Here is a 12,309-nt window from a genome sequence, read left to right as displayed (position 1 = left end):
TATCAGAACAAATTACAGTATGAGCTGAAAAGCTCATCAGATCAAGGTCCTTCATAAAAAAAATTGCAGTGTTCTCTGTCAATTGAATACCCAGTCTCCAAAAATTCTTGGAGAGACTCATCGACACAGCAGAAAATAGCTGAGAAACCTTCAGCACTGAAACAGCATAAAGGAACATCAATGTTGATGGTAAATCGAATCAATTATCTTCCACAAGCAAGAAAAAAAACAGTTACCATTTCCAACATTTCTTGACTGTCATGCCTTTGTTCAAAAATTATGGACTAATTTTGTACAGACTTATTTAAAAGAATTACTAAAAAAAAACAAGCTCCCTGACTAGTTTTATGGATAAAGAAGAGACAGAAAAAGTTAGATCTCTCTTTACAAGAAAGGATAAAATCTAGATCTTCATCATTTGAGCCTTTTGATTTCAGAAGACTCCCAGGATTCAAATGTATCTTCACAATCCATATCTCAAATCATTTTCCCAGATACTCTGTCGGACCTATTTCTAGAACCAAGCAGATCATCCACTCCTCCAGAGGATGCTACTTATCCAACCTTTGTACAAAAAATGTCGAAAGCTATTCCTTTCAGTTTGCAAGAAGAAAATGAAACACTACAGAATTAAAGCATGTTCTGCACTGCATATAACTATTAAAGCAGTATAAAGCTGTCCCTATGCATCAAGCACTACTTGAAGTGCAGACCAAATTATGGAAGACATCTTACTTTATTTCACCTGTAGTAAAATATATAGTTCTTCAGTACAGATTACAAAAATGTCCAGGTCAAAATAAAGTCCAGCTGCCACATGAATTGTTGAATCAATGATGAAGAAGGTGAAGAAAAATAAAACACATTTGAATTCTCCTCCACGGAAAGATGCAAAAGTCACTGATTCCGTAGGTAAAACACTATTCCAAGGAGCAACTTTTACAGTCATGGATTGAGGTGTACCAGTTACAGGTGAAACAATACCTGTTCAATAATCCACAGAAACTAAAGGTGCATTCAAATAGTCTCCCAGAACAAGACACTTCAATGAAATCATGACAGACACAGAAAACTGTGCAAGACACATAACTCTCTCCTTTCATGACTAAGTTTGATAATTCTACTCGAGGATTAGCTTCTGCCATAATGGTGAGGTATTTAGCATGACTATGTGCTTCTGGTCTGAGAGAAGACATACATGAAAAACTAGCAGACACCCCTTGTATAGATGGTCATTTATTTGGTGACAAAATTAATAAAATAGTGGAATCCATAAAAAAAACCAAAGCACTGCTCTCCAGTCCTTAAGAGCATCCCACATGGATACCTCTTCTCAGAGAAGATACCAAGTTATATACAAAAAAAGTATTACTCACAGACAAGAAGTTACAGTCTGCACCAATACTAGACAACATCAGATACTACTATAGCAACTTCAACAACAACCCCAGTCAAGACAAGTATGAGACGACAGCAAAAGCAATCACAGCAGCTTCAGCAAAGGCTGGCTTCTAGTTTTTGAACAGCAACAAAATTTGTTGTCAAAATCCATTTCTAGACATACCAGTAGGAGGAAGGTTAACATTCTTCAAGAGAAACTGGAATCACATCCCCATGGACAAATGGGTTCTGAGAATTATTCACCAAAGGTACTATTTAAAATTCAAAACACTACCACCTCAAAAAATCTCCTGTTGTTACCAGCATCATCCACATCCACAATTGTAACTACTAACCCAATAACTGAATTCCCTGCTACAATCCAAAATTGTTCAGCCAATAATAAAAGAACAAGGCAAAGGTTTCTACTCATTTTGAAGAAAACAGGGGATCTAATACCAATTTCGGACCTCAGAAAGCTAAATATGTTTTTAAAGAGAGAAAAATTCCAGTTAAGCTCTTAAGGCGTTATCCTCCCTCTCCATCAAAAACTGGACTGGTTAACCTCTTTAAATCTCCAAGATACTTATGCTCATATCCAAATCAACAAAAGTCACAGGAATTACTTGAGGTTCACCCTGCAAGACCAACATTATCCATAGAGAGTGTTGCCCTTTGGTCTACCAGCAGCTCCAAGAGTCTTTACCAAGTATCTAGCAGTTCTAGCTCTTCACATGCAAAAACAGAACTTGCTTGTTTTTCCATACTTAGATGACTGGCTGATAATGAGTACATCATCCAAAAAATCTATAGAAGATGTAAATCAAGTCATAGCCACAATGCACACTCTTGGATTCCTAATAAATTCCAAGAAATCCAGCCTAGTTCTAAAATAACAGCTAGAATTCAAAGGTTCAACACTAGGTATGGTCAAGGGAAAAGCATACCTTCCCCTTCAAAAAACAAACAAAATTCAACAATTCATGCAATCCTTCAAAACAAAATGTATTATAGCTCGAAAATATATGAAGCTCTTGGGACAGACGGCTTCAACAGTACAAGTTATGCCTTTAGCAAGTAAAAAGATGATCATCATCCCCATCAATGATTCACTTACTAATGCCATGAAAACCTGGGATTCGGCACTTGCGGAAATAAAAAATCTACTAATGACACGCCTCTACTGAACTTAACAACCATGACCCCCCCTCATCCCCGCCCCCTCCCACTCATCCCCCCTCCCCCTCATTCCCCGCCCCCCTCATCCCCGCCCCCTCCCACATCCCTGTTCCCCTCCCTCCCACCCCCCCTCCTCCTCTTCCCATTTCAACAGCCCCATCCTCCTCCTCCCATTTCAACAGCCCCATCCTCCTCCTACCCCTCCATATCTGCCCTCTTACCTGTCACTTTGTGACTAGTTAAAGAACCTATTTTTCTTCTACCCTCCTAAGAATTACCTCCCCTTACCCGCCCATATTCCAATCACCTTTTCTCTTTTACTCTCCTTATTAGTTTATCACGTAACACCTGATAAACCACCTATCCCAAGTTGAACAGTTGTCATAATGTTTATCTATTCTAATCTATAGTAAAGCTAAATAATGTTTATCTATGCTTATCTATTCTAAATTATTGTAAAGCCTGTTGCTACGTTACGTTACAATGTGAACCGGGGTGATGTTTTTAACGTGCCCCGGTATATAAAAAATTCTTAAATAAATAAATAAAAATAAATACTAATGGAAAACTTTCTTGCAATCAACACCAACAAGACTGAACTCCTCATCATAACGCCACACAAGAACACCACCTCTAACATTTCACCTTCACCTATCTCAACAACAGACCATTCCAATTTGCAGCATGTCCGCAGCCTTGGGGTCATGATTGACAATCACTTTTCCTTGAAGAATTTCATATCTACCACAATTAAAAGTGGATTCTTTAAGTTACACACGCTGAAAAGAATTAAACCGCTATTACATTCTCAGGATTTCCGGACAGTGTTACAAGCCACAATTCTACCAAAAATTGACTACTGTAACGCACTACTTCTGGGTCTCCCAAAAAATACAATTCAACCATTACAGATGCTGCAGAACGCTGCTGCTCGTTTACTTACTAATACTCGACGACATGAACACATCACACCAGCGCTCATGTTCCTACATTGGCTTCCGGTATCCTACAGGATAACTTTTAAAGTACTCTCACTCATCCACAAATCAATTCACAACCAAGAGATGCAATGGTTTTCTGATCTCTTTATATTTTGCACATCCAACAGACCAATTAGAAACATTCACCAAGCTAAATTAGTCGCTCATCCCCTAAAACACATCAAACACGTATCCACTAGAGACCGATCATTTTCCATAGCTGGCATCAACATCTGGAACAGTATGCCTTTGGACCTGCGTCTTGATTCCTGCCACAAAACTTTCAAACAAAACCTCAAAACATGGTTGTTTGAACAGGCCTTCTCACAATGATCAATAACTAACCTGAAATTCAGATATTTCATATTCTTAATTACCTGCACCATGTTCTTATGCTCTTCTTATGTTTATCTCATACTGACAATCCCGCTGTGCGACTACCCCCATCCATTATTCAATTTATGTTTATTGACTTTAAAGGGACATTGGATTTTGCTTTTGACAATTAATTACTCCTGCGTAATTTTTTGAAAATTAATATATTTTGGTTATCATAATTAATGAAGGTAGCATTTTAACCTTGAAACCCGTTATTTTTGGAAACCCTGTAGCTGTTAAATGTTCTGCTGTTTAACCTGTTATATGTAAAGCCTGTTGCTAAGTTATTGTTTCACTGTAAACCGAGGTGATGTATAACTATATGTACCGCGGTATATAAGAATCTACAAATAAATAAATAAATAAATAAATGAAACTGGCACAGTGGCACCTAAAAAAACAATTGGGATCATTGTATTCAAATCCCTTAATTGCAGAATACCAATAACAGAAGATCTGTTGCACAGTCTGAACTGGTGGACAATCAAAAAGAATCTTGTATGAGGACAAATCATTCATCCCTGAGAAATACAAATAACGTTAACAACAGATGCAACAAACCATGGATGAAGGGAGCTCATATAGATTCCCTGTGTACGCGAGGAATTTGAACAAGACAAGAATCAACTCTGACATCATTATCCTAGAACGGAAAGCCATTTACAATGGACTTGGGGTGTTACAATGTCATCTTCAGCACAAAGCTGAGCAGATTGAAACATGATCAAGTAGCAATGTTTTGCATCAACAAGCAAGGAGGAACAGGCTCTTACCTGTAACATTTGGTTAATCATGGGAATGTCCCATAACTGGCTGCACTCACCCCAGAACATCACCCCAACACCAGACTGCCTGTTTGAGTCATGGACACCACCATCCTGGGATCCCCTTAGGCAAGCTCATGCGTATGGCGCACACCAGAATATTAAGACCCCATGGCAGGAAAATAGTCAAGGTGCAGGAGATGTCAGTGCCAGCTGGGGATTTAAAGCCCAGCTGCACTTCCAGCCGGCGCCTCAGCAACAGGTCCTCCAATGTTTTCTGTGCATGTTACATCTCCTGCCTTGCTTCAGCCTGATCCTACCTCATCCAACCTGCCCTGCCCGTACTGGTTCTTTATTTGCTTGCCTGCTGCTGACCTTTGCTCCAGACCTCGACTGTGCCTTGCTCGCTACCTACTCTGACCCTTGGCCTTATCCTGGTAACTGTCTGATCACTGCCTTCTCTGACCTCAGCCTGGCCCTGGACTCTCTCTTCCTGACTGCCCCTTGGGACTATCATCTAAGTCCTGCCTGCCCCGGAGAAGACTGGTTTCACACTAGTGAAATATCCTTGTGGAATTGAAGTATTTTGTCACTAGTGTGAAACTGGTCTCCGGTTCAAGGTCCCTCCTGACGCAGTCCCTTAAAGCACTGCTCAATCTGCTTTCATGATTATTAAACCTTGTAAAGACTTATAAAAAAATATCCTTGTGGACTTGAAGTATTTTGACAATCCTCCATGTTTGATCTTGGATTTCCTACTTTGGATTGGTCTCTCACCACTTGGTTTGCACAGTTCCACCTCAACCAAATGATAATGTTGCCATTGTTTTTCCCAAAACCACATGCCACTAGAAGTTCAGGCTTATCATACCCTATATTGTAGAAAAGACACATAGATAATCAACACAACTATTTATTTCTTTTGATGAGAATAAAAAAACATGTATTATCTAGATGGCTTTCCTAATATGTTTCACATTATCATCAATTGATGGAATTTTAACCTCTGCATGTTAAGCGTGGACACAGTGAATTTAGCTCGCTTAAACTCTACTTCACTGCAAGATATGTGCATAGCGGTAACATGGTCATCAATATGCACTTTTATAAAATAGTACTGCCTGAAAGCAGAATCTCATATGGACAATAAATTTGGACAGTGTATACTCAATAATAATCAAAAATAGACAACTTCCGCACAATAGAAATGGGTTGAAAAAAAAGGAAAGAATGAAATAAATACACACCCCTTAGCTGGGGAATCCCATCTGTGTGGCTGTTATGTTATTCTTTTCCACAAAGAAAATGAAGTTGCTTTCCTGTAGTAGAACAGAGCAAAAGGCTACTCATTTCCTACCTCCTTCCCAGATTATTTCTAGAGAATGAACTGAGGGAGGGACACATGGTGACACTAAAGCAGAAACTCCCATGTGTGCCAAGAAGAAACAAAAAGAAGTTTCTGGGTTAGAAAAGAATGAGAGCCAATTTGGCACCATTGAATGATGTCACCCATTTGTGAAGCTGTTTGTTTTGTTGTCTGCAGAGAACTCCTGTTACAGGTAAGCAACTTCGCTATCAAGCCATGGAGATGAGTTGAGGGCAAGTCTTGAAGTGTACTTTAGTTGACATTTCAGAACTTGTCGAATCCCTTGAGCAGCAGAATTGGATCAGGGGATTAATGTCTTGGTCTTTACTCTTAGCTTGAAAATTATAGGTTTATTGAACAGGTGAATTTGTGTTGTGTCAGTGTCTCCTCAATACAGTCTTCCTGTATTGAGGAGCATCTGTATGTTACTGAGCCTCCATTCATATATTGCATTGTATTTCCTCTGTGCAGATATATGGTCGGCTTTTCAGAGTAGTGGAGCCCAAGAGGGTTCGGATGAATGCTGCCATGGCCCAGTTGGCTGAAAAACAGGCATCTCTGGCAGAGGCCCAAGCTAAACTGCAAGAGGTGAGTGCAGACACCTGGAGAACTTTAGGAAGAATACAACATTTGTATGGCATAGAGTCCAACAGGATAAACATCCTGCATGAGACTAAATGCACAATTGAATCTTTATGGGTAGAAATCCCTTGTGTGTCGGCAAAGACTATAGTGATAGGAGTATACTACCGTCCATCTGGTCAAGATGGTGAGACTGACAGTTAAATGCTAAGAGAAATTAGGGAAGCTAACCAAATTAGTAGTGCGGTAATAATGGGAGACTTCAATTACCCCAATATTCACTGGGTAAATGTATCATCAGTACATGCTAGAGATATAAAGTTCCTGGATGGAATAAATGACATTTTTATGGAGCAATTGGTTCAGGAACCGACAAGACAGGGAGCAATTTTAGATCTAATTCTCAGTGGAGCACAGTACTTGGTGAGAGAGGTAACAGTGGTGGGGCCGCTTGGTAATAGTGATCATAATATGATCAAATTTGAATTAATGACTGGAAGGGGGGGACAGTAAGCAATCTCGTGCTAAACTTTGAAAAGGGAAACTTTGATAAAATGAGAAAAATTGTTAGAAAAAACTGAAAGGAGCAGCTACAAAGGTAAAAGTGTGCAAGAGGCGTGGTCATTGTTAAAAAATACCATCCTAGAAGCACACTCCAGATGTATTCCACACATTAAAAAAGGTAGAAAGAAGGCAAAATGATTACCGGCATGGTTAAAGGTGAGGTGAAAGAAGCTATTTTAGCCAAAAGATCTTCATTCAAAAATTGGAAGAAGGATCCAACAGAAGAAAATAGGATAATGCATAAGCGTTGGCAAGTTAAATGTAAGACATTGATAAGACAGGCTAAGAGAGAATTTGAAAAGAAGTTGGCCGTAGAGGCAAAAACTCACAATAAAACCTTTTAAAATTATATCCGAAGCAGAAAACCTGTGAGGGAGTCAGTTGGACTGTTAGATGATCGAGGGGTTAAAGGGGCACTTAGAGAGCATAAGGCCATCGCGGAAAGATTAAATTATTTCTTTGCTTCGGTGTTTACTGAAGAGGATGTTGGGGAGGTACCAGTATTGGAGAAGGTTTTCATGGGTAATGATTGAGATGGACTGAACCAAATCACGGTGAACCTAGAAGATGTGGTAGGTCTGATTGACAAACTGAAGAGTAGTAAATCACCTGGACCGGATGGTATACACCCCGGGGTTCCAAAGGAACTAAAAAATGAAATTTCAGACCTATTAGTAAAAATTTGTAACCTATCATTAAAATCATCCATTGTACCTGAAGACTGGAGGATAGCTAATGTAACCCCAATATTTAAAAAAAGGCTCCAGGGGTGATCCGGGAAACTACAGACCGGTAAGCCTGATTTCAGTGCCAGAAAAAATAGGGAAAATGTTCTAAACATCAAAATCACAGAACATATAGAAAGACACAGTTTAATGGAACAAAGTCAGCATGGCTTTACCCAAGGCAAGTCTTGCCTCACAAATCTGCTTCACTTTTTTGAAGGAGTTAATAAATATGTGGATAAAGGTGAACCGGTAGATGTAGTGTACTTGGATTTTCAGAAGGCATTTGACAAAGTTCCTCATGAGAGGCTTCTAGGAAAAGTAAAAAGTCATGGGATAGGTGGCGATGTCCTTTCGTGGATTACAAACTGGCTAAAAGACAGGAAACAGAGAGAAGGATTAAATGGACAATTTGCTCAGTGGAAGGGAGTGGGCAGTGGAGTGCCTCAGGGATCTGTATTGGGACCCTTACTTTTCAATATATTTATAAATGATCTGGAAAAAAATACGACAAGTGAGGTAATCAAATTTGCAGATGATACAAAATTGTTCAGAGTAGTTAAATCACAAGCAGATTGTGATAAATTGCAGGAAGACCTTGTGAGACTGGAAAATTGGGCATCGAAATGGCAGTTTAAATTTAATGTGGATAAGTGCAAGGTGATGCATATAAGGAAAAATAACCCATGCTATAGTTAGGTTCCATATCAGGTGCTATCACCCAAGAAAGAGATATAGGCGTCATAGTGGATAACACATTGAAATCGTTGGTTCCCTGTACGTACCTGGATCAGTCCAGACAGTGGGTTATGTCCCCAATCCAGCAGATGGAGTCAGCACAAGCTTTGAGGGGGCGTATCCATATATACTACTATCCCCTCTGCAGGAGTTCAGTATCTTCTGACTCCAGCAGATGCGAGTAGGGGAATCAGGCTTCCCCTCCTTTTCCTTCACTTTCTTGCTTGATTATGGCTTGTTGTTGTCTTTTTCTGTGGATCAAGTTTGTATCAAGTTTGTATTAAGTTTAAAAAAAAAAAAAGGCAGAGTTTTTTCAACTTCTGGGGAGTGGCTTATCTTCCTTGTCTCTTCTCTGCGACCTTGCTGTTTATTTCTCGTTGCAGCCAGGGGTAAGTTTGTTTTTCCTTTGTAGTTTTTTCCTTTACAGCTCAGCCCCCGGTGCCCGCGAAAGCCGGTGGAGCCGGCCTCTTCGCTCTTTACTCCCTCACCCGCGGCCATTTTACAGCTCCTCATGGGCTGCTGAGCCATTTAGGGAAAGATGTCTGGGGCGGGTCGTGTGGCCAGGAAGGCCCCCCCGCGGCACCCTCCTCTATTTTCAGACAGCGGGCAGTGCGGGCCGACCGGGCCCCCCCGCAGCGGCGCCTTTGTGCGCGTGGCCCCCCCCCGTGGCTTTTTCTTTTCTCCTGCAGCGATCCCGATGCCGCGGCCGTCCCGCTGTGCGGCCTGCGATTTCCCGGGAGGGCATCTGTGCACGATGCCTTCCTGGGGGGGAAGGTACCTCACAGTCCCTGACTGATTTCTCTTTTTTGCCCGGGCGGTGCGGGCCGGCCACTCCGCCATTTTTGGCGGGAACGGCGGCCATTTTACATTCTGAGCGCCCTGAGGCGCAGGCCACGAGGGGGAACGGATCCCTGGAGGCCACGAGGGAGAACGGATCCCTGGAGGACTCTACCAGCGGGGGTGTTCCCCCGATTTTGGTGCAGGAACCAAGCACCCAGAGCCAGGGAGCAGGAACCACGCCGCCCCCGAAGCGCACCCGAGCAGGCCGGGGTTCTCTCCGGAGTTTATCCTGCTCATGCATACCGCTTATCTGCAGGGGCTGGAAGCACCTGTGGGACCCCCCCCCTCCTAAGATCCCTCGGATGTCGCCCTCGACGCCGGCCCCCCCCCGACCCTCCGGGAGTGGGGGCCTCCCGCCTTCCTACCCGGGTCCGATCCACGCCCACGGCAGTGGGGGCGGTGCCAGACCCAGCGGGACATGGACTTGACCTCCCGGACGGGGGACAAGGGGACGGCACACAGGAGGGGGATGATCCGCGTACCCTACGCCTCTTCCAGAGGGAAGAGCTGGACGACCTCATCCCGCAGATCATCCAAGAATTAGATTTGGATCCGCCACCAGACCCGCCTGCCCCAGTAGCTCCCGCTGTCATCACTTCTTCAAGGAAGGGAGATCCTGTCCTGGCGGCACTCCGGCCGAGGGCTCGGGCTTTTCCCATTCATGACTCGTTTTTACAACTTCTCACCAGGGAATGGGACACCCCGGAGGCCTCCCTGAAGAGCAGCCGGGCTATGGAAAAGCTGTACCCGCTCCCCGAAGATTTTGTGGACCTCATCAAGGTCCCAAAGGTGGACTCCACAGTGTCGGCGGTCACGAAGAGGACGACTATCCCAGTGACGGGAGGTGCGGCGTTGCGGGAAACACAGGAGATTCCCCTACTCGCATCTGCTGGAGTCAGAAGATACTGAACTCCTGCAGAGGGGGTAGTAGTATATATGGATACGCCCCCTCAAAGCTTGTGCTGACTCCATCTGCTGGATTGGGGACATAACCCACTGTCTGGACTGATCCATGGTACTACAGGAACGAAAATTAGCAGGTAAATAATAATTTTCTTTTCAGTGTGCTGCGGCAGTCAAAAAAGCAAACAGAATGTTGGGAATTATTAGAAAGGGAATGGTGAATAAAACAGAGGATGTCATAATGGCTCTGTATCGCTCCATAGTGAGACCGCACCTTGAATACTGTATACATTTCTAGTCGCCGTATCTCAAAAAAGATATAATTGCGATGGAGAAGGTACAGAGAAGGGTGACCAAAATGATAAGGGGAATGGAACAGCTTCTCTATGAGGAAAGACTAAAAAGGTTAGGACTTTTCAGTTTGGAGAAGAGACGGCTGAGGGGGGATATGATAGAGGTGTTTAAAATCATGAGAGGTCTAGAACTGATAGATGTGAATCGGTTATTTACTCTTTCAGATAATAGACTAGGGGGCACTCCATGAAGTTAGCATGTGGCACATTTAAAACTAATCGGAGAAAGTTATTTTTTACTCAACGCACAATTAAACTCTGGAATTTGTTGCCAGAGGATGTGGTTAGTGCAGTTAGTATAGCTGTGTTTAAAAAAGGACTGGATAAGTTCTTGGAGGAGAGAAGTCCATTACCTGCTATTAATTAAGTTGACAGCCACTGCTATTACTAGCAACAGTAACATGGAATAGACTTAGTTTTTGGGTACTTGCCAGGTTCTTATGGCCTGGATTGGCCACTGTTGGAAACAGGATGCTGGGCTTGATGGACCCTTGGTCTGACCCAGTATGGCTTGTTCTTATGAACATAATTCCTGTTCATACCTGGATCATTCCAGACTCCTGGATTTTGCCTCCCTTCCAGCAGATGGAGACAGAGAAAGTTTCACTGACACTGGCATATAACCTGGTGTGCCATCTGCAGTCCCTCAGTATTTCTCTGTCTCCAGCAGATGGTAGAGGTGCAAATCCCTGCAATCCAAAAAAAGAGAAAAGGGACAGAGTAATCTGAGCAATTCCTCCTTGGAGGTTGTGAGGCCCTGGTGGGGCTAACCCTCCTGGTTTTTTAGGTAGATGAGCAGGGGGTCGGAGACCTTGCCTGACTCAGTCTTTTCGCCGCAGGGGGTGCATAGCTGGTGGGGCCAGTTCCCTTCCCCCCAGGAGAACATTTGGAGTCTCACAGCTCCTGCCACACAGGAAAGTATTCTTGGGTTTTATTAAAGTCCTCACAATGAAGCAAGACCAGTCCACTCCTCTCTTCTGCCTATTGGAGGACATCTTACTCTATGAGGAGTGGACTAAAATCACGACAGACCAGTGGGTCCTCAGCATGGTAAGAGACAGTTATGCATTAGAATTCTCTCATCCACTGCAGGACTTGTTTGTGGTTTCCCCTTGCTCTCCATTCAGCAAGAGAAAGGTGGTCCAAGACACCATGGAGCAGTTACAAAAGCTGGGGGCCATAGTTCCCCTTCCTGTGGGGGAACAAAGGACTAGCAGATGGAGATGGGAGTCAGATTTCAAAGCTGTCGTCACCCTAGATATACCCCTGCAGTGACCTCAGCCATCTAGTATCTCTTCATCTCCTAGCAGATGTGGACATGCTATCCCTACACCAGCATTAGTGTTTAGCGGGATTGCAGTACTCGTTAGAAGAAGGAAAATTTACCTTTAAATTGGAGAAAGTTTGAGCCCCGCTCTCCTACGGTGATACCTAAAGGTCCCTGAGGACAGTTCCTTCCTTTCTCCCAAAGGTAGTATCCTCCTTTCATTTGAATCAGTTGGTGGAACTCCCATCGTTTCCAAACTTGGACCGCTCTGATCCCCAGTCTAAAGATCT

General features: G+C 43.1%; 1 protein-coding gene across 2 annotated transcripts in view; it reads left to right on the top strand.

Moving 5' to 3' along the window:
- DNAH2 (dynein axonemal heavy chain 2) overlaps positions 1–12,309 on the top strand; it is a 392,322-nt gene that overhangs the window by 287,590 nt on the left and 92,423 nt on the right. For both annotated transcript variants that reach the window (XM_029581921.1, XM_029581922.1), the window contains one exon: positions 6,519–6,635. In XM_029581921.1, the coding sequence (XP_029437781.1) occupies positions 6,519–6,635 (117 nt within the window). The remainder of the gene's footprint in view (positions 1–6,518; positions 6,636–12,309) is intronic.

The sequence above is a fragment of the Rhinatrema bivittatum genome, chromosome 16, assembly GCF_901001135.1.
Source record: "Rhinatrema bivittatum chromosome 16, aRhiBiv1.1, whole genome shotgun sequence".
NCBI lineage: Eukaryota > Metazoa > Chordata > Amphibia > Gymnophiona > Rhinatrematidae > Rhinatrema > Rhinatrema bivittatum.
Note: the sequence above shows the minus strand (reverse complement) of the source record. Positions and strands in the feature narration are given on the sequence as shown.